This window comes from Rattus norvegicus, chromosome 15, assembly GCF_021556685.1.
Source record: "Rattus norvegicus strain SHRSP/BbbUtx chromosome 15, alternate assembly SHRSP_T2T, whole genome shotgun sequence".
Classification (NCBI taxonomy): Eukaryota; Metazoa; Chordata; class Mammalia; order Rodentia; family Muridae; genus Rattus; species Rattus norvegicus.
This window is the reverse complement of record NC_141548.1, coordinates 20,553,195-20,576,320: the sequence shown is the minus strand read 5'-3', so window position 1 is coordinate 20,576,320 and position 23,126 is coordinate 20,553,195. Positions and strand designations below refer to the sequence as shown.

The window sequence follows — 23,126 nt, the reverse complement described above, 5'->3', positions numbered from 1 at the left end:
AGGTCCTGTCTTTCTGTGTTGAACACACCCTCTTGCACTAACAAAGGAATTACTTGGGGTTGGGGATTTAGCTCAGTGGTAGAGCGCTTGCCTAGCAAGCGCAAGGCCCTGGGTTCGGTCCCCAGCTCCGGAAAAAAAAAAAAAAAAAAAAAAAGAAAAGAACAAAGGAATTACTTTAACCACTTTGTGAATTATATATTCACTTATTCCTGTTTTAATCTTTTCTCATGAGTTTGAGTTTGTCTTTGTCTTTAAGAAAAGAGAAAAAGTGTAAGGGGAAGTCTGTCTACAGATGCTGTGGACACTGATAGCACCACAACTGAGCGGTGTACTGTTCCTGCTGCTCCTCACCCATTTGAGTTTAAGCTGCAATGTTCCACAAATAAGCTTGTTAACACTTTTGTGGAAAAAAATCCAGAAGTGTTTGTATTAAAAAGTAGGTATTTGGGGTTGGAGATTTAGCTCAGTGGTAGAGCGCTTGCCTAGGAAGCGCAAGGCCCCGGGTTCAGTCCCCAGCTCCGAAAAAAAAAGAACCAAAAAAAAAAAAAAAAAAAAAAAAAGTAGGTATTCAAAACACTAATGGAACTGGGTGTGGTGGCTTGTGCCTTTAAATCCTATCACTTGGGAGACAGAGGCAGGCCTATCTCTGGGAGTTTAAGGCCAAAGAGAGCTACACAGACACCCTGCCTCAAACAACAACAAAAACAAATGACTAATACAACAAGCTGGCTGTGTGAAAATATAAAAGGGACAAAGGGGCATCTACAACATAAAAACAAACTTGGAAAACTGACAAGAAATAGAGATCCTTACAGACTAACACACTAAGTGTAGTTCACTCTCTACCATTTTTTTCTAAGTTTATTGTGCAGTTAGCATTCATATCCTACTAATTTGTTTTATTAGAGATCATGCTTTAACTATACATGGACTGACCCAGGGCTCCAACTGCATATGTAACAGAGAATAGCCTTAATCGGGCACCAGTGGAAGAGGAAGCCCTTGGTCCTGCCAAGGTTGGACCCCTAGTGCAAGGGAATATGGGGGGCAGTAAGGGAGATGTATGGGGGGAATAGCTGTATGTGGGAGGGGGAGAGGAGGGGAGGGGGCTTATGGACAGGAAACTGGGAAGGGGAATAACGTTTGAAATGTAAGTAAAGAAATAATATATCTAATAAAAAATTTTTAAAAATCTGAAAAAATGGAACATTCCTGAATTATATATATGCATATATGTGTATATATATATATACAATAAAATGGCTTAAATCCCTCCCCAAAAAAAGAAATCATGCCTTAGAGACCAATGAGTTGGATTATTTTCCATTTCTGTTTTAACTTACTTGCTTAGTGTATTAAAAAGTGATTTTCTGCTTTTATTTTCTTCTACATAGAGTTGTTTATGTTTTTCCATTTCTCTTCTCGTAGAATCCACATGGCTTTTTATCTCAGGGAGTCTTGATTCTAAACTTTTGACTCTGAGAATGATTTGACTCATTCTTGAATCATTGTTGTTCTCTCTTGCTTTCTCTAATTTTTTTTCCTCTTCTGCTTGTGTCTAAAACAAATTAAAAGTAAATGTTTTTGAAATACCTATGCCCAAAGCGAGTGTGGTATATGTATGTCCAGAACTTATGAATCCCACAGTGACTTTATGTATGTGAAACAACACGCTGGACTTGAGAGCACTTACGGTCAGCTCTACAGAAATGCATTACAACTGACTCTTCTTATGGTTTTCTTTGGTGCCGCAGGAAATCTAACCAGGAGCCTTGCATGTGCTGCTTTTGTACCCTGCCACTGGATTGCGGCCTTGGCTGAGAACCATGCTCATTTTAGTACTTCTATTTCCAGATAACTCTAATTGATGGAATCATTCAAAAATGTAAAACTTGAACATCGTAACTGAAGGACGAATCCGTGGGACGATGCATCTAACATTGTAACGTAAGAACAGATCCACGCTCCCGAGGCCTTTTGTGCTCACTGCTACACACCCTGCAGCTGCCGTCGCCCCTCAGAAAACCATCGGTGCCATGTCTTCACCTCCAGAAGGAAGGCTGAAAACCAAAGCTAGACATCCGCCCGCCCTGAAAGCTGGTGGGATGCGGACTGTGCAGAAACACCCACATACCGGAGATAGTAAGGAAGACAAAGACAAAGATGACCAAGGGAAGGCACCAGTCCGCCTAAAGCAACAGTGTTATCTCTGGTATTATTGCCCGGGTGACAAAGACTTTCCCCAGCAGCTGCACAGGTGGTCCACCAGAGGCCACAGGTCTCCATGGAGCACAGCATATCCAACAGCCTCCCAAGTGACTGGTGCCCAGACCCTGCACCTCAGCAGCAGCAGCTTACCCAAGTCACCTCCAGGATGCTTCCCTGACAAAAACAATCCCACACTTTCCACAGAGTTTATTAAATTTAGAAATCTAAGACAAAGCAAAGTGGGCCTCAGTTATCTCAGATCCACATATTTAAAGCTAGAAGAGGCTCAAATCTCAAACTTTGTTTCTAAGAGTCCTAGTCAAGTGTCACTAAAGGGTCACTAAACCCTCAGAAGTGCCATTAGCAGAACATGGCAAGTCCTGAGTAAAAGGAAGTCCTTCACACTTTAGCAGTCGCTTAAAGTCCTTACTTGTGGTCCTAGGAGGAAGAGGCCACTTTGGAGAGATTTGATAAGGTTAGAAGAAAACAAAACAAGACACTATGGTATGCTGCGAACAGCTGTGCTCACTTCTGCTCCCAGTCCATGGCTGCAGAGCCCTGATTTTCAGAAAAGTCAAAGGGCTCCTTTAGCCAGATGTAGAGCCTTCCTTCTGGGGTGCTGCTCTTGGAGGGTGTCCCAGTGGCCTATGGTGGCTCTGACTCGGTTCACGGTTGGTCTGTGAGCACCATGTAAGCCTTATGTCACTAAAGGAGGGATGGGCTCCTCAAATATTATAAGCGATTTAGTATCCCAGCAGTGGACTTAACAGAACACAGCCAACAACACAATGGTGGGGACCAAGGTGGCTTTGGAGACCCGGGTTTGCTTGCAGCCCACAGCCTTGCTCGGTCACATAGAACCAAAACTAGGAAGGGACCTGAGAGCCAGCAACGCCAGGTTCCCCAAGCAGACCTTCCCACATTGTGCTGCATACATCCTGAAGCAATCTGAGGGGCTACCCTGCGCTCCATGTACTCTGAGCTAGCTCTGGTGTGTGTGTGTGTGTGTGTGTGTGTGTGTGTGTGTGTGTGTGTGTGTGTGTGTGGACACTGGGTCACTGAAGGGCACATGTTTGCCTGAATTAATTTCTTAATCTTTGATGTTGAGAATATGCTGAGTATCATAAAGCTCCTGCATTTCCACCTCAAAAAAGAAAACGAGCTTTAAAAGACAAGTGATTCAAAACAATAATCATTACAATGTACCGAAGGAAACTGGACATTTTTAAAGGGAGGAACTTAGATCATATACAAATCAAATTGCTGTAAGAAAGTGGAGGAAACACACAAAAGAACTATCCAGAATGTGATTCTCGGTGAGAAGAAGCTGAGCATGTTACAAGCAATCAGACTAACGTTCCATGCCTCCAGCACAGCGCCTTCCCCCTGCCTGGGTCTCCCTTCCCACTGTGCGCTGACCCTGACTTACCACACTCTCTTGAACCAGCCCTCTGAGAGTCAGCACTTCCTTTTCCACATTGCCTTGAGTCTGGTGTAGGTGTTCGTAATTCTCTTGTTCTGATTTTATTTTTAACAATTCTTGCTCAGTCAACTGAATGTTTATATCTTGATGTAGATATTTGCATTGTATAGGTTCCCATGTATCTTTAAGATAATTTATCTACATGAAGAAAAATACAATTGTGATGATGGATTTAGGCTGTAAAAGCCTAATACAAAACCAATACACAATTTTGACAAATGCACTTTGGGGTAGTTTTAGGGTTGAAATTTAAAAGAAAGGATTTATTTTTCCCCTTTCCCCCCTCTCTGATTGCCCCTCCCCCAGGACCAAGGGCATTTCCTCCCGTTCATGTGGCTGGAGTCATGGGTGCTCATTATTCTTGTTGGTTGGTGGTTTAGTCCCTGGGAGCTCTGCTGGGGTCTGGTTGGTTGAAATGTGGTTCTTCCTATGGGGTTGCAAACCCCTTCAGCTCCTTCAGTCTTTTCTCTAACTCCTTCATTGGGGTCCCTGTGCTCAGTCCAACGGTTAGCTGTAACCATCCTCATCTGTATGAGTAGGGCTCTGGCAGAGCCTCTCAGGAGACACCCATATCTGGCTCCTGTCAGCAAACACTTCTTGACATCAGCAATAGGGACTGGGTTTGGTGGCTGCATATAGGATGTATCCCCAGGGGAGGCAGTCTCTGGATGACCTTTTCCTCAGTCACTGTTCCACTCTTTGTCCCTGTATTTCCTCCTGTGAGTATTTTGTTTTCCCTTCTAAGAAGGAATGAAGCATCCACATTTTAGTCTTCCTTCTTCTTGGACTTGATATGACCTGTGAATTGCAACTTGGACATTCCAAGCTTTTGGGCTAATATCCACTTATCAGTGAGTGCATACTATGTGTGTTCTTTTATGACTGGGTTATATCACTCAGGATGATATTTTCTACTTCCATTCATTTTGCCTAAGAGTTTCCATCAAGTCATTGTTTTTAATAGCTGATTGGTACTCCATTGTGTAAACGTACCACATTTTCTGTATCCATTCCTCTGTTGAAGGGCATCTGGGTCCTTTCTATCTTCTGGCTATTATAAATAAGGCTGCTATGAACATAGTGGAGCACGTGTCCTTGTTATATGCTGGAGCATCTTTTGGGTATATGCCCAGGAGTGGTACAGCTGGGTCCTCAGGTAGTACTAAGTCCAGTGTTTTGAGGGACTGCCAGACTGATTTCCAGAGTGATTGTACCAGCTTGCAATCCCACCAACAATGGAGGAGTGTTCCTCTTTCTCCACATCCTCACCAGCATCGGTTGTCACCTGAGTGTTTGATCTTAGCCATTCTGACTGGTGTGAGGTGAAATCTCAGGTTTGTTTTGATTTGCATTTCCCTGATGACTAAGGATGTTGAACATTTCTTCAAATACTTCTCAGCCATTTGATATTCCTCCGTTGAGAATTCTTTGTTTAGCTCTGTGCCCCATTTTAATAGGGTTATTTGATTCTCTGGAGTTTAACTTCTTGAGTTCTTTGTATATATTGGATATTAGCCCTCTATCAGATGCAGAACTGGCAATAATCTTTTCCAAATCTGTTAGTTGCCATTTTGTCCTAATGACAGTGTCCTTTGCCTTACAGAATCTTTGCAATTTTATGAGGTTCCATTTGTTGATTCTTGATCTTAGAGCCTAAGCCATTGGTGTTCTGTTCAGGAAATTTTCACCTGTGCCCATGTGTTCAAGGCTCTTGCCCACTTTCTGTTCTATTAGTTTCAGTGTATCTGGTTCTTTGTGGAGTCCCTTAATCCACTTAGACTTGAGTTTTGTACAAGAAAATAAGAATGTGTCAAATTTGCATTCTTCTTCATGCTGCCCTCCAGTTGAATCAGCTCCATTTGTTGAAAATGCTGCCTTTTTTCAATTGGGTACTTTTAACTCCTTTGTCCAAGATCAAGTGACCATGTGTGGGTTCTTTTCTGGGTCTTCAATTCTATTCCATTTATCTCTTTACCAATACCATGCAGTTTTTATCACTATTGCTCTGTAATACTGCTTGAAGTCAGGGATGGTGATTCACCCAGAAGTTCTTTTATTGTTGAGAATAGTTCTCAGTCTCCTGGGTTTTTTGCTTTTCCAAATGATTCTGCAAATTGCTCTTTCTAACTCTATGAAGAATTGAGTTGAAATTTTGATGGGGATTACATTGAATCTGTTGATTGCTTTCAGCAAGATGGCCATTTTTACTATATTAATCCTGCCAATCCATGAGCATGGGAGATCTCTCCATCTTCTGAGATCTTCCTCAATTTCTTTCTTCAGAGACTTGAAGTTCCTGTCATACAGATCTTTCACTTGCTTGGTTAGAGTCACACCAAGATATTTAATATTATTTGGGACTACTGTGAAGGGTGTCATTTCCCTAATTTCCTTCTCAGCCTGTTTATTCTTTGAGTACAGGAAGGCTACTGATTTGTTTGAGTTAATTTTATACCCAGCCACTTTGCTGAAGTTGTTTATGAGGCTTAGTAGTTCTCTGGTGGAACCTTTGTGGTCATTTAAGTATACTATCATATCATCTGCAAAGTGATATTTTGACTTCTTCCTTTCCAATTTGTATCCCCTTGACCTCTTTTTATTGTCTAATTGCTCTGGTTAGGACTTCAAATACTATATTGAAATAGGTAGGTAGTGGGCAGCCTTGTCTAGTCCCTGATTTTAATGGGATTGCTTCAAGTTTCTCTTCATTTAACTTGATGTTGACTCCTGGGACAAATGCATTTGTAACTTATTAAAATCTATAGCAGAATCTTAGGGAGTAGCCTGTTAAAATTCTCAGAAGTCACCAGGAATCACAGAACTCTTTATATCAATCATCTTTGTCACAAAAATGGCACTTGACCTTAGACTTTGACTTGCAAATCTAAGTTCACCACTTTATTGGCATCTGAACTACGTGGAGAACTTGTTAGGAAGGCCAACTCACAGGACTTCGGTTTTCTCTGTCCCTCAGTGGTGGTGGTGAAAACACAGTCATACTGAGAAGTTAGGGAATAGATTCCACCAAAAACAAAAAGACAGGGGAAAAGAACCTCGAGAACTGAAAGCAGTCTAGGAAACATGGATGAAGTGTGCAGAAACAGGATAAAAAAAAAACAGAAAACAACAAGTATGACTGTAGTGTGGCCTGTAGACAGCCTCAGCAGGACAGTAGTGCGTGGACAAAGGATTCATAAGTCCTGCTTCTCCATGATCACCACATTAGCCAAACAACACACTCATCGAGTTCCAGGATGTTAAGCTAGGCAAACAGAGCAATAGACAAGAAAGAGTGTGGGTCAGGAGATGGGTCAGATGTGGCTAAGCAGCACCCTATGGGTGTAGCAGCTCTGAGACTAATTTCTCCTGTGTAGACTGGTCTTGGCAACCCTACACTAGAGGTGACCTTACTGGGCACAATTATTATTGTTGTTGTTGTTGTTGTTATTATTATTATTATTATTATACCCTGCCTGAATGCCTTCAGACTATTATTATTATTATTATTATTATTATTATTCCCTGCCTGACTGCCTTCAGACTATTATTATTATTATTATTATTATTATTATTATTATTCCCTGCCTGACTGCCTTCAGACTATTATTATTATTATTATTATTATTATTATTATTATCATTATCATTATACCCTGCCTGACTGCCTTCAGCATAGTCAGTGAATGATCTGTCTCTTCTCAGTCTCCTGCATAGGCTATCTGAGGACCTCCTGCATAGGTAGATCCAGAGGGGTGAATTATGCCCTCTCACTCACCCATGGTCATCCTGATATACAACAGCTGGTGTCATCTATAAAGGCATTTACTTGCAAGCCTGACAACATCAAGGCACTACCAGGAACCCACACAGATATGAAAAGAGAGAACTGACTCCACAGAGTTGTCTTCTGACCTCCACTTAGCATGTACACACACACACACACACACACACACACCATCTACACACACAATATTTTTTTATTTTCACATATTTAATAGACAAAGAACTTGGAGTTTTATGTTTCCCAAAATTAAAAAGTTTTAGGCCTTGAAACTGATTTAAAATTACCTCATGCTGTAGCGTTTCAAATGTTCTGTTTCTCATATCTTCATAGAAGTATAATTCTCTATTTTCACATTCATCTAACTTCTTTCCTGCTATTTTCATGACTTCCATAAATCTATAAGAACAAAAGAATAGTATGTGAAATTTTAAATGTAAGCACTAAAACAGATAGTAAAGAAATTAATTTATAAAGTATGAACCTGACTGATTTGTACCAATCTAAAATTACTTGAAAGTATTGTAATGAAAATTCATGGGCTGGAGAGAGGGCTCAGTGGTAAAGAGCACTGGTTGCTCTTCCAGAGGTTCTGAGTTCAATTCCCACAACCACATGGTAGCTCAAAACCATCTGTAATGAGATCTGATGCCCTCTTCTGGTGTGTCTGAAGACAGCAACTGTGTACTCACATACATAAAATAAAATTTAAAAAACAAAATTATACATACACACACACATATTCTTAGAGAATACCATACAATGTACCTTACATTTTTATAGTATATGCCTATGAAAGTTTTGCTTACATGTATGTATGTATACCACATGTGTGACTGGTGCTTACAGAGGCCAGAAAACGGCATTGGATCTCCTCGGCCTGGAATTACAGATAGTTACATGCTGCCATGTGGCTTTTAGAAATCAAACCTTGGTCTTCTGGAAAATTAGCAAGTGCCATTAGCATTAAGCCACCTCTCCAACTCAGACAACTGTATCCCCAAACACTCCATCCCACAACTCCTTCCAGAACCATCCTTCCTGCATTTGATGTTCTTCATGTTTATTTATTTTAGAAGAAACTACTTTGCAGCAGATGTCCTGGTCCCTAATCTCTTACAATACTCCCTGAGACTGAAAAGTAGGAGTTATGTTTAAATGCATTAATTGGGAATGGGTACCCCAAGATCACTTTACCTCTACATGTTGACTAGCTGTGACTTATGAGGAAAAGTCTTACAATTAATTTGGCAAACAATTCCTTAATATCTCTTAACATCAATGGACTCAATGCCCCAATAAAAAGACATAGACTAACAGACTGAATGCTGAAAGAGGACCCAGCATTTTGTTGCATACAAAAAGCAAACCTCGGTGACAAAGACAGTCAGTGTAAAAGGCTGGAAAACAAGTTTCCAAGCAAATGGTCCCAAGAAACAAGCTACAGTAGCCATTCTAATATCAAATAAAATCGACTCTCACCCAAAAGTTATCAAAAAAGATAAGGACACTTCATATTCATCAAAGGAAACATCCACCAAGATGAACTCTTAATCCTGAATATCTATGATACAAATAAAGGGCACCTATATTTATAAAAGAAACCTTACTAAGCCCAAAGCACACACTGCACCTCACAAAATAATAGTGGGAGACTTCAACAACCCACTCTCATCAATGGACAGATCATGGAAACAGAAAGTAACAGAGACAGATAAACTAACAGAAGTTATGAGCCAAATGGATTTAACAGATATTTATAGAACATTTCATCCTAAAACAAAAGAATATACCTTCTTCTCAGCACCTGATGGTACCTTCTTCAAAATTGACCATATAATCGGTCACAAAACAGCCCTCAACAGATACAAGAAGACTGAAATAATCCCATGCATCCTATCAGATCACCATGGATTAAGGCTGGTCTTCAGTAACAGAAAAACAAGAGAAAGCCCACATATACATGGAAGTCGAACAATGCTCTACTCAATGATAACTCAGTCAAGGAAGAAATAAAGAAAGAAAATATTTTTTAGAATTGAATGAAAATGAGAATGCTTTCATTGTCTCCAATCTTATGGCAGGCAATGAAAGCAGTACTAAGAAGAAAACTCATAGCTCTGAGTGTCTCCAAAGAGAAACTAGAGAGAACATACATTAGCAGCTTGACAGCACACCTAAAAGCTCTAGAACAAAAAAGAAGCAAATACATCCAAGAGGAGTAGAAGGCAGGATATAATCAAACTCAGGGCTGAAATCAACCAAGTAGAAACAAAAAGGACTATACAAAGAATCAACAAAACCAGGATCTGATTCTTTGAGAAAATCAACAAGATAGACAAACCCTTAGCCAGACTAACCAGAGGGCACAGAGAGTGTGTCCAAATTAACAAAATCAGAAATGAAAAGGGAGACATAACAGAATCAGAGGAAATTCAAAAAATCATCAGATCCTACTACAAAAGCCTATATTCAACAAAACTGAACAATCTGGAGGAAATGGACAATTTTCCAGACAGATACCAGGTTCCAAAGTTAAATCAGGAACAGATAAACCGTCTAAAAAAAACCCATAACTCCTCAAGAAATAGAAGCAGTTATTAAGTCTCCCAACCAAAAAGAGCCAAGGTCCACATGGGTTTAGTGCAGAATTCTATCAGACCCTCATCAAAGACCTCATACCAATACTGTCCAAACTATTCCACAAAATAGAAACAGAAGGAGCACTACCCAATTCCTTCTATGAAGCCATAGTTACACTTATATCTAAACCACACAAAGACTCAACAAAGAGAACATCAGACCAATTTCCCTTATGAATATCAACACAAAAATACTCAATAAAATTCTTGCAAACTGAATTCAAGAACACATCAAAACAATCCGATCATGATCCAGTAGGCTTCATCCCAGGGATGCAGGAATGGTTCAATATACAGAATTCCATCAACGTAATCCACTGTGTAAACAAACTCAAAGAAAAAGAGCCACATGATCATCTCATAGATACTGAGAAAGTATTTGACAAAACTCAACACCCCTTCATGTTAAAAGTGTTGGAAAGATCAGGAATTCAAGGCCCATACCTAAACATAGCAAAGCATTATACAAGAAACCAGTAGCCAACATCAAACAAAACTGGGAAAGGGAATAACATTTGAAATGTAAATTTAAAATATCCAATACAAAAGAAAAACAAAAAAAAAGAAAAAATTGGCAGATAAGCCTGTAACCACATGCAGAACCCTCTGGGAAAAACATGTTCCTTCTTAGTTCTGTAATAGTTGCTAAGACAAAGTTTCTGACCAAAGCAGACCAAAGAGGGAGGGTTACTCTGGTTTATGGGTTGAAAGTGTGTTCCTCATAATGGGGGAGTCATAGTGATCACAGCTGCTATCACTGTGAGAGACCAAATCTTTTGGGTTCAGACTCTATCTCAAGAAAACCTGATCTAAGGTTGAACTTGAGTTAACTACAGGCCTTTACCTAGCACCAGTTTCCAGGGTACCCCAACAACAAGACTTGTGTCTAGCACCAGTTTCCAGATTATTCCCCAACAAATCTGCACCCCCAGGTTATAAGCCTGCCCCTAATACTTCACTGACTAACAAACACCAATCAGGAGGAAAACAAAGTTAAGTTTATGGTTTGGCTCAAAGCACCAGCCAATTATTTTTAAGACCATAATGGCCTCCCAATCAGAGGTGTACCAGGCAAGATACCCCCTTCTTGCCTCCACAAATGCTTACCCAGAACTAGGCTCAGGGCTCCACCTTCCTGCTGTGTCTGGGTTGGCAGGAGCCCAAGCTTGAGCTTGAATAAGAAGACTCTAATTGCAATTGCATCAGAATTAGTTCCTTGGTGGTCTTTTGAGGTTCATGAACATTTCCTGGCACAACATTTTGGTACACTGGTCAGGAACTCCAAGGCTTCCAGAACCCCGACCCAGAGGGTTTCAATACCAGTGGTGTCTGTCTGAGTCTATGAGTCTGTCCATGTGTTTATGGAAGGCAATTCCTGTCTTTGTTTGTAAACTCTGAGGGATACCACATCTGTAATTCTGTTCTGAAAAGGGGCTTTAAATCTGTATCTGTGGCCATACCTGGTTAAAGCAGACGTGCTAGAGGGCTGTTGCCACAGGGGGACCAGAAGACATTTTGAATCCCTGTCTGGGGGTTGAGCTTGGGTTCTGAGAGCCAAGGGCACCCACTGATCTAGTTTCCTGTGTCTGAGCGCCACCTTCTGGTTGTTCTTCATTCCCGCCTGATAGAAAGAGACAAGTTTTCCTTGTGTTTTGTCTTTGATGTCTATGTTATGGGGAGACTTTCTGGTGCACATTTAATATGGAACAGACGCCTTCAACTCCACTATGTTAAAACTAGGAAACAGAATCTTTCTGTTACCATTAGGAAAGCTTTTCCTCCCCAGACAACAGGCAGCCCCACCTTACTCAACTCCTCAGGAGGAAAGGCAGCTCTGCCACAGGCAGCCCTCGACTTCCCCACTACCAGGGGATTCTATGCTCCCTGACCACCTAAGTATTCAAAAGATGACATAACCTAAACTAGAAATCTGCCCATGTCCCAGTGTGATGACAGATAGAAGAGAACAGCAAATTACAGACTCTTGGTGCCAGACAGCATTTTCAACAAAGGGTGCTGGCTCAAATGTAGGGAAGCATGCAGAAGAGTGCAAACTGATCCATTTATTGCCTTCTACAAAATGCAAGTCCAAGTAGATCAAGGACCATTACATAAAACCACATACACTGAAACTAATACAAGAGAAAGTGGGTAAGAGCCTTGAACACATAGGCACAGGGGAAATTTTCCTGAACAGAACACCAATGGCTTATGCTCTAAGATCAAGAATTGACAAATGGGAGAGAGAAGCCGTGACAGGACAATATGGCGGGTGACATTAAGATTCCACGCTGTACCTTTACAGGTTGTTACAAATGCTCTTAAGGGATGGATGGTACTGGGCTTTGTATGTTTAGGTGGGCAATTATATCTTACCAACTGGGTCAAAGATTATTGTGTTGTGTGTTATTTTATGTGACGATTTGAGTGTAGCAAAGTGTGTGGTGGCAGGAGACACTGGGCCACCATGGAGTTGGGATGTGTTTCCACCAAGATATCTAAAAGATATCTTGGGGCACTATGGGCGAACCTAGCGAGATAAAAGACAACAATACTTTTTTTTTTAATTTTTTATATTTATACAACAACAGATGGCAAACCAATGTGATGGTCAAGAATCCACTAGTAATCCTAAGAGTTGAGAGAAAGTTTTTATTTTCTAAGTAAGAGGAGGGCAGCACCGTGTTAAGTCATGTGATCTCTCAAGCACAGGGACTTTAAACAAAGAAACAGGGAAGTAGCCTGTGCTGGCAGGTTGTAGGTCCCAGGCCGTGTGATAAGTAATGGCAGCTCAGAGAGTTAGAGATTAAAAGTTGCTTTTTAAAGAAAGTTGTTTAGAAAGTCTTTCAAGACACTCATATTCTTTTTAATGTGGGCTCCATGGGAATTTTGGGTTGAAATCCTAGTTAGATAAGCTACTTCTTAATGGCAGGTATTATTAAAAGGTGATTAAGTTTGTTTTTAGAAAGAAGAGAGTACCTGAATCAGGTGGGGATTTTCAACCATGGTTCAAAACTTAGAGAGGGAAAAATTAGTCACTACCTCCAAGTAGAGAGTTGTGATTAATGTCTGTAACACCAGGGAGAGTGAATGCAGACATATATTATAGAAGTTATTAAGGTTAAAGAAAAATCTGTGGCTCTGGGTAAAGAGCTTAACAGATGGATATATTTTGGACTAAAGTCCTGGTTTGATATGTTGCTTATTGATATTGGAATTGATAGAAGGTATTTGGCTTGTTTTATGAATTACCCCGCTAAAGGTCATATGGCTCGTTGATGCCGGCTAGTGAGGGTTTGTGGTTATTTTTTATATCTACCACAACAGGAAGCTCAGATTCTCTTAACATGGGCTCCACAGGAATTTTGGGTTAATTTCCTGATATCACAGAGTACAAAAGCCTATCAGGCTCATTGTTTAGCTTACTTCCTTTTTAAAAAATAGTTTAATCTTCATAATGGGTGTGACTTTGAGTTTTATGATTATATTACTCTGGGAGAGAGTGCAAGATACAAGCATTTCTGGTTACAGACTAAGGAACACAGTATTTTGGGAGAAAGATCTTGTGTTTTTAAAAAGTATGATTAGGCTCTGGAAACCTCACGGAGTCATACTGATTAGATTTGATAGAGGTAGACTGCCTGAAAAAATTAATGCAGGAGAATCAAACAAAAAGAGATTTCGATTCTAAATTTTTGTCTTGAGAGTTGTATTTTAGAGTGCACCTACTTGGATTCCTGGTCTCAAGGACTTTCAGCTGGGTCCAGTCAGGACACATCAGCTACAGCATTTGCTTCATTCTTCCTACCCTCTACCCCCAAGGATATCTCAATGCCCATGTACAGCTTGAAGAAGTTATAGAGGAGGCGTTGCCCCAATTCCCTGGACTTTTGGGTGACTAAAAAGCAGTTATTCTAAAGTTGTTTTTAATGAGGAATTTAAAACTGGTTGTAATTTAGCAGGGAGGAATTAGCTAGATTGAGTTGTACAGTCATAATCTCATTTGGTAACTAAGCTAAAATCATATCTTTGCTTTGATATAGAATTTATTTGTTAAAAGTTTAAAAGTACGAGGTTGGGGTTGGGGATTTGGCTCAGTGGTAGAGCGCTTGCCTAGCAAGCACAAGGCCCTGGGTTCGGTCCCCAGCTCCGAAAAAAAAGAACCAAAAAAAAAAAAATTTTAAAAGTACGAGGTTTAGAGCCAGTCCTTCTATTGATGTCATTACAAACGTCTGAGTTGATTACACATGTGAGGTAAGGGCCAAATAACAAACATATTGCTAACTTTGTGAGAGTACTTTCAAGATATTATTAAGATATAAAGACAACAGTACAGATTGTCTTATATAGGTAGATGGTTTTCAAAAACGTCAGAAATCCACAAAATTTGAGATTTAAAGTTATTTATCTTTTGTCGAGACATATATGCCCCTAACAGTTCCCCTTTGGTGGATTTAATAAAGAATTTGAACATCTCCACCTCTAGGTGAGACAATACTTTGTGGTTAGGGAGCCACTACACAAAACTGCCTGTTTCATCTGCAGACTAATACCAATACTAATCCAGAAAAGGACAAATTATGCAAAATAGTTGACTGATAAACCCTGCCAAAAGAGGGTGATTAGCCCTTCAAAATCCGCATTTCAGAGTCTGTCTGTTGATTTTGGGCCAGAAGGCTAAAGACTTGAGTTCACATGTTGCTAACAGGGGACTGTGCTAGTGGAGATTTGTCTCTACAACCTCTCAGTTCTAAAAGCTGTGTTAGGCTTCCTATGTGTATAGATATTTGGTCATTCCCAGATTTCTGACGGGGTTGAAGACTGATTATAGTCTCATAGCCTATCAGGCTGTTTAACTCTGAATATACATATTTTATTGGATAGTTATCAGATAGTATACAAGCTAGCCAAGATATAATATAGATTTTAAGCTTTTCTTAAGCTGGAATGGATAACTAAATGTTCTGTTTAACTGATAGAGTGATGAACTGGGTGTTGAGTATATCATATGCTTTATAAATGGTAAAAGGTAATAACTGTACTCAATTTATATATCAGTGAAAAGGCTTTTTAACTGAACAAAAAGGGGGAAATGTTGAGGTTTGCCCTGGAGTTATCTGTATTTTGATGCTAATTCCACTGCCCCAAGGACAGCTGCCTAGTCACACACTCAGGAATCAGGTGACTTCACTAGAACCTTCTCCCCATTGAATTTGTAAATTCAATGAGGGGCAGGTACAGAATAGAAGGAGGCCTGTCATTGGAGGAGAAGGAAGGATGGGCGGGAGAGAAGTTTGAAGGAAGAAGAGGAGACTGGAGCGGAAAGGAAGAGAGGAGAGGGAGAGAGAAGCTGTGGCGGGACAATATGGCGGGTGACATTAAGATTCCATGCTGTACCTTTACAAGTTGTTACAAATGTTCTTAAGGGATGGATAGTACTGGGCTTTGTATGTTTAGGTTGGCAATTATATTTTACTAATTGGGTCAAAGGAAAAAAAGAATTGACAAATGGGACCTTATAAAATTACAAAGCCTGTATAAGGCAAAGGACACTGTAAATAGGACAAAATGGCAACCAACAGATTGGGAAAAGATCTTTACCAATCCTACATTTGATAGAGGACTAATATCCAATACATACAAAGAACTCAAGAAGTTAAACTCCAGAGAATCAAATAACCCTATTTTAAAAATGGGGTACATAGCTAAACAAAGATTTCTCAACTGTGGAATATCAAATGGCTGAGAAGCACCTAATGAAATGTTCAACATCCTTAGTCATCAGGGAAATGAAAAATCAAACAATCCTGAGATACCACTTCACACCAGTCAGAATGGCTAAGATCAAAACTTATGTGACAGCAGATACTGGCGAGGATGTGGAGAAAGAGGAACACTCCTCCATTGTTGGTGGGATTGCAAGGTGGTACAACCACTCTGAAAATCAGTCTGGTGGTTCTTCAGAAAATCGGACATAGTACTACCTGAGGATCCAGCTATACCTCTCTTGGGCATATACCCAAATGATGCTACAATGTATAACAAAGACACATGCTCCACTATGTTCATAGCAGCCTTTTTTATAATAGCTAGAAGCTGGAAAGAACCCAGATGCCCTTCAATAGAGAAGTGGATACAGAAAATGTGGTACATCTACACAATGGTGTACTACTCAGCTATTAAAAACAATGACTTCATGAAATTCTTAGGCAAATGAATGGAACTAGAAAATATCATCCTGGGTTAGGTATCACAAAGAACACACATGGTATGCACTCACTGATAAGTGAATATTATCCTAAAAGCTTGGAATACCCAAGATATAATTACAGACCGCATGAAGCTCAAGTCCTTCTTAGAAGGGGGAACAAAATACTCAGGATGAAACACAGAGACAAAATGGAGAACAGAGAGTGAAGGAAAAACCATCCAGAGACTGCCCCACCTGGGGACCCATCCCATATACAGACACCAAACCCAGACACTATTGTAGATGCAGAGCCTGACAAATATAGAGGTAGATGCTCACAGCCAACCATTGGACTGAGAAAAGGGGTTCCCAATGGAGGAGTTAGAGAAAGGACTAGAGGAAATGAAGGGGTTTGTAACCCCATAGGAAGAACAACAATATCAACGAACTAGATACCCCAAAGCTCCCAGGGAATAAACCAACAACAAAAGACTATGGACCGGAAGTCCCACACCCGCGGATCCCGGCCCGCAGCAGCTCTCTGCCCCCAGACCCTGTGAGGGAGAGACCCAACCGCCTGGTCAGGTGGGCACTCCTGAGGCTGCAGAGCGGAAGAGACCACCAACACTGCTCACCCCTGCCCACATCCCTGGCCCAAGAGGAAACTGTATAAGGCCTCTGGGCTCCCGTGGGGGAGGGCCCAGGAGCAGCAGGACCCCTGCCTGAGACACCACCAGAAGCTGAAGGAAACAGACCGGATAAACAGTTCTCTGCACCCAAATCCCGTGGGAGGGAGAGCTGAACCTTCAGAGAGGCAGACAAGCCTGGGAAACCAGAAGAGACTGCTCTCTGCACACACATCTCGGACGCCAGAGGAAAAAGCCAAAGACCATCTGGAACCCTGGTGCACTGAAGCTCCCGGAAGGGGCGGCACAAGTCTTCCTGGTTGCTGCCGCTGCAGAGAGCCCGTGAGCAGCACCCCACGAGCGAACTTGAGCCTCGGGACCACAGGTAAGACCAACTTTTCTGCTGCAAGAAAGCTGCCTGGTGAACTCAAGACACAGGCCCACAGGAACAGCTGAAGACCTGTAGAGAAGAAAAACTACACGCCGGAAAGCAGAACACTCTGTCCCCATAAGTGACTGAAAGAGAGGAAAACAGGTCTACAGCACTCCTGACACACAGGCTTATAGGACAGTCTAGCCACTGTCAGAAATAGCAGAACAAAGTAACACTAGAGATAATCTGATGGCGAGAGGCAAGCGCAGGAACCCAAGCAACAGAAACCAAGACTACATGGCACCATCGGAGCCCAATTCTCCCATCAAAACAAACATGGAATATCCAAACACACCAGAAAAGCAAGATCTAGTTTCAAAATCATTTTTGATCATGATGCTGGAGGACTTCAAGAAAGACGTGAAGAACTCCCTTAGAGAACAAGTAGAAGCCTACAGAGAGGAATCGCAAAAATGCCTGAAAGAATCGCAAAAATCCCTGAAAGAATTCCAGGAAAACATAAATAAACAAGTAGAAGCCCATAGAGAGGAGACACAAAAATCCCTGAAAGAATTCCAGGAAAACATAAATAAACAAGTAGAAGCCCATAGAGAGGAGACACAAAAATCCCTGAAAGAATTCCAGGAAAACACAATCAAACAGTTGAAGGAATTAAAAATGGAAATAGAAGCAATCAAGAAAGAACACATGGAAATAACCCTGGATATAGAAAACCAAAAGAAGAGACAAGGAGCTGTAGATACAAGCTTCACCAACAGAATACAAGAGATGGAAGAGAGAATCTCAGGAGCAGAAGATTCCATAGAAATCATTGACTCAACTGTCAAAGATAATGTAAAGCAGAAAAAGCTACTGGTCCAAAACATACAGGAAATCCAGGACTCAATGAGAAGATCAAACCTAAGGATAATAGGTATAGAAGAGAGTGAAGACTCCCAGCTCAAAGGACCAGTAAATATCTTCAACAAAATCATAGAAGAAAACTTCCCTAACCTAAAAAAAGAGATACCCATAGACATACAAGAAGCCTACAGAACTCCAAATAGATTGGACCAGAAAAGAAACACCTCCCGTCACATAATTGTCAAAACACCAAACACACAAAATAAAGAAAGAATATTAAAAGCAGTAAGGGAAAAAGGTCAAGTAACATATAAAGGGAGACCTATCAGAATCACACCAGACTTCTCGCCAGAAACTATGAAGGCCAGAAGATCCTGGACTAATGTCATACAGACCCTAAGAGAACACAAATGCCAGCCCAGGTTACTGTATCCTGCAAAACTCTCAATTAACATTGATGGAGAAACCAAGATATTCCATGACAAAACCAAATTTACACAATATCTTTCTACAAATCCAGCAGTACAAAGGATAATAAATGGTAAAGCCCAACATAAGGAGGCAAGCTATACCCTAGAAGAAGCAAGAAACTAATCGTCTTGGCAACAAAACAAAGAGAATGAAAGCACACAAACATAACCTCACATCCAAATATGAATATAACGGGAAGCAATAATCACTATTCCTTAATATCTCTCAATATCAATGGCCTCAACTCCCCAATAAAAAGACATAGATTAACAAACTGGATACACAACAAGGACCCTGCATTCTGCTGCCTACAGGAAACACACCTCAGAGACAAAGACAGACAACTACCTCAGAGTGAAAGGCTGGAAAACAACTTTCCAAGCAAATGGTCAGAAGAAGCAAGCTGGAGTAGCCATTCTAATATCAAATAAAATCAATTTCCAACTAAAAGTCATCAAAAAAGATAAGGAAGGACACTTCATATTCATCAAAGGAAAAATCCACCAAGATGAACTCTCAATCCTAAATATCTATGCCCCAAATACAAGGGCACCCACATACGTAAAAGAAACCTTACTAAAGCTCAAAACACACATTGCACCTCACACAATAATAGTGGGAGATTTCAACACCCCACGCTCATCAATGGACAGATCATGGAAACAGAAATTAAACAGTGATGTCGACAGACTAAGAGAAGTCATGAGCCAAATGGACTTAACGGATATTTATACAACATTCTATCCTAAAGCAAAAGGATATACCTTCTTCTCAGCTCCTCATGGTACTTTCTCCAAAATTGACCATATAATTGGTCAAAAAACGGGCCTCAACAGGTACAGAAAGATAGAAATGATCCCATGCGTGCTATCGGACCACCACGGCCTAAAACTGGTCTTCAATAACAATAAGGGAAGAATGCCCACATATACGTGGAAATTGAACAATGCTCTACTCAATGATAACCTGGTCAAGGAAGAAATAAAGAAAGAAATTAAAAACTTTTTAGAATTTAATGAAAATGAAGATACAACATACCCAAACTTATGGGACACAATGAAAGCTGTGCTAAGAGGAAAACTCATAGCGCTGAGTGCCTGCAGAAAGAAACAGGAAAGAGCATATGTCAACAGCTTGACAGCACACCTAAAAGCTCTAGAACAAAAAGAAGCAAATACACCCAGGAGGAGTAGAAGGCAGGAAATAATCAAACTCAGAGCTGAAATCAACCAAGTAGAAACAAAAAGGACCATAGAAAGAATCAACAGAACCAAAAGTTGGTTCTTTGAGAAAATCAACAAGATAGATAAACCCTTAGCCAGACTAACGAGAGGACACAGAGAGTGCGTCCAAATTAACAAAATCAGAAATGAAAAGGGAGACATAACAGATTCAGAGGAAATTCAAAAAATCATCAGATCTTACTATAAAAACCTATATTCAACAAAACTTGAAAATCTTCAGGAAATGGACAATTTCCTAGACAGATACCAGGTATCGAAGTTAAATCAGGAACAGATAAACCAGTTAAACAACCCCATAACTCCTAAGGAAATAGAAGCAGTCATTAAAGGTCTCCCAACCAAAAAGAGCCCAGGTCCAGACGGGTTTAGTGCAGAATTCTATCAAACCTTCATAGAAGACCTCATACCAATATTATCCAAACTATTCCACAAAATTGAAACAGATGGAGCACTACCGAATTCCTTCTACGAAGCCACAATTACTCTTATACCTAAACCACACAAAGACACAACAAAGAAAGAGAACTTCAGACCAATTTCCCTTATGAATATCGACGCAAAAATACTCAATAAAATTCTGGCAAACCGAATCCAAGAGCACATCAAAACAATCATCCACCATGATCAAGTAGGCTTCATCCCAGGCATGCAGGGATGGTTGAATATAAGGAAAACCATCAACGTGATCCATTATATAAACAAACTGAAAGAACAGAACCACATGATCATTTCATTAGATGCTGAGAAAGCATTTGACAAAATTCAACACCCCTTCATGATAAAAGTCCTGGAAAGAATAGGAATTCAAGGCCCATACCTAAACATAGTAAAAGCCATATACAGCAAACCAGTTGCTAACATTAAACTAAATGGAGAGAAACTTGAAGCAATCCCACTAAAATCAGGGACTAGACAAGGCTGCCCACTCTCTCCCTACTTATTCAATATACTTCTTGAAGTTCTAGCCAGAGCAATCAGACAACAAAAGGAGATCAAGGGGATACAGATCGGAAAAGAAGAAGTCAAAATATCACTATTTGCAGATGACATGATAGTATATTTAAGTGATCCCAAAAGTTCCACCAGAGAACTACTAAAGCTGATAAACAACTTCAGCAAAGTGGCTGGGTATAAAATTAACTCAAATAAATCAGTTGCCTTCCTCTATACAAAAGAGAAACAAGCCGAGAAAGAAATTAGGGAAACGACACCCTTCATAATAGACTCAAATAATATAAAGTACCTCGGTGTGACTTTAACCAAGCAAGTAAAAGATCTGTACAATAAGAACTTCAAGACACTGAGGAAAGAAATTGAAGAAGACCTCAGAAGATGGAAAGATCTCCCATGCTCATGGATTGGCAGGATTAATATAGTAAAAATGGCCATTTTACCAAAAGCAATCTACAGATTCAATGCAATCCCCATCAAAATACCAATCCAATTCTTCAAAGAGTTAGACAGAACAATTTGCAAATTCATCTGGAATAACAAAAAACCCAGGATAGCTAAAGCTATCCTCAACAATAAAAGGACTTCAGGGGGAATCACTATCCCTGAACTCAAGCAGTATTACAGAGCAATAGTGATAAAAACTGCATGGTATTGGTACAGAGACAGACAGATAGACCAATGGAATAGAATTGAAGACCCAGAAATGAACCCACACACCTATGGTCACTTGATTTTTGACAAAGGAGCCAAAACCATCCAATGGAAAAAAGATAGCATTTTCAGCAAATGGTGCTGGTTCAACTGGAGGGCAACATGTAGAAGAATGCAGATCGATCCATCCTTATCACCCTGTACAAAGCTTAAGTCCAAGTGGATCAAGGACCTCCACATCAAACCAGACACACTCAAACTAATAGAAGAAAAACTAGGGAAGCATCTGGAACACATGGGCACTGGAAAAAATTTCCTAAACAAAACACCAATGGGTTACGCTCTAAGATCAAGAATCGACAAATGGGATCTCATAAAACTGCAAAGCTTCTGTAAGGCAAAGGACACTGTGGTTAGGACAAAACGGCAACCAACAGATTGGGAAAAGATCTTTACCAATCCTACAACAGATAGAGGCCTTATATCCAAAATATACAAAGAACTCAAGAAGTTAGACCGCAGGGAAACAAATAACCCTATTAAAAAATGGGGTTCAGAGCTAAACAAAGAATTCACAGCTGAGGAATGCCGAATGGCTGAGAAACACCTAAAGAAATGTTCAACATCTTTAGTCATAAGGGAAATGCAAATCAAAACAACCCTGAGATTTCACCTCACACCAGTGAGAATGGCTAAGATCAAAGACTCAGGTGACAGCAGATGCTGGCGAGGATGTGGAGAAAGAGGAACACTCCTCCATTGTTGGTGGGATTGCAGACTGGTAAAACCATTCTGGAAATCAGTCTGGAGGTTCCTCAGAAAATTGGACATTGAACTGCCTGAGGATCCAGCTATACCTCTCTTGGGCATATACCCAAAAGATGCCTCAACATATAAAAGAGACACGTGCTCCACTATGTTCATCGCAGCCTTATTTATAATAGCCAGAAGCTGGAAAGAACCCAGATGCCCTTCAACAGAGGAATGGATACAGAAAATGTGGTACATCTACACAATGGAATATTACTCAGCTATCAAAAACAAGAGTTTATGAAATTCGTAGGCAAATGGTTGGAACTGGAAAATATCATCCTGAGTGAGCTAACCCAATCACAGAAAGACATACATGGTATGCACTCATTGATAAGTGGCTTTTAGCCCAAATGCTTGAATTACCCTAGATCCCTAGAACAAACGAAACTCAAGACGGATGATCAAAATGTGAATGCTTCACTCCTTCTTTAAATGAGGAAAAAGAATACCCTTGGCAGGGAAGAGAGAGGCAAAGATTAAAACAGAGACTGAAGGAACACCCATTCAGAGCCTGCCCCACATGTGGCCCATACATATACAGCCACCCAATTAGACAAGATGGATGAAGCAAAGAAGTGCAGACCGACAGGAGCCGGATGTAGATCGCTCCTGAGAGACACAGCCAGAATACAGCAAATACAGAGGCGAATGCCAGCAGCAAACCACTGAACTGAGAATTGGTCCCCTGTTGAAGGAATCAGAGAAAGAACTGGAAGAGCTTGAAGGGGCTCGAGACCCCAAAAGTACAACAATGTCAAGCAACCAGAGCTTCCAGGGACTAAGCCACTACCTAAATACTATACATGGACTGACCCTGGACTCTGACC

General features: G+C 40.5%; 1 protein-coding gene across 3 annotated transcripts in view; it reads right to left on the bottom strand.

Moving 5' to 3' along the window:
* The window catches only part of Poteh (POTE ankyrin domain family member H), an 85,171-nt gene that overhangs the window by 8,395 nt on the left and 53,650 nt on the right, over positions 1-23,126 (bottom strand). For all 3 annotated transcript variants that reach the window (XM_087587095.1, XM_087587097.1, XM_087587096.1), the window contains 3 exons: positions 7,759-7,870; positions 3,638-3,829; positions 1,344-1,558 (listed from right to left, as the gene is read on the bottom strand). In XM_087587095.1, coding sequence (XP_087443221.1) covers positions 1,344-1,558; positions 3,638-3,829; positions 7,759-7,870 — 519 coding nt within the window. The remainder of the gene's footprint in view (positions 1-1,343; positions 1,559-3,637; positions 3,830-7,758; positions 7,871-23,126) is intronic.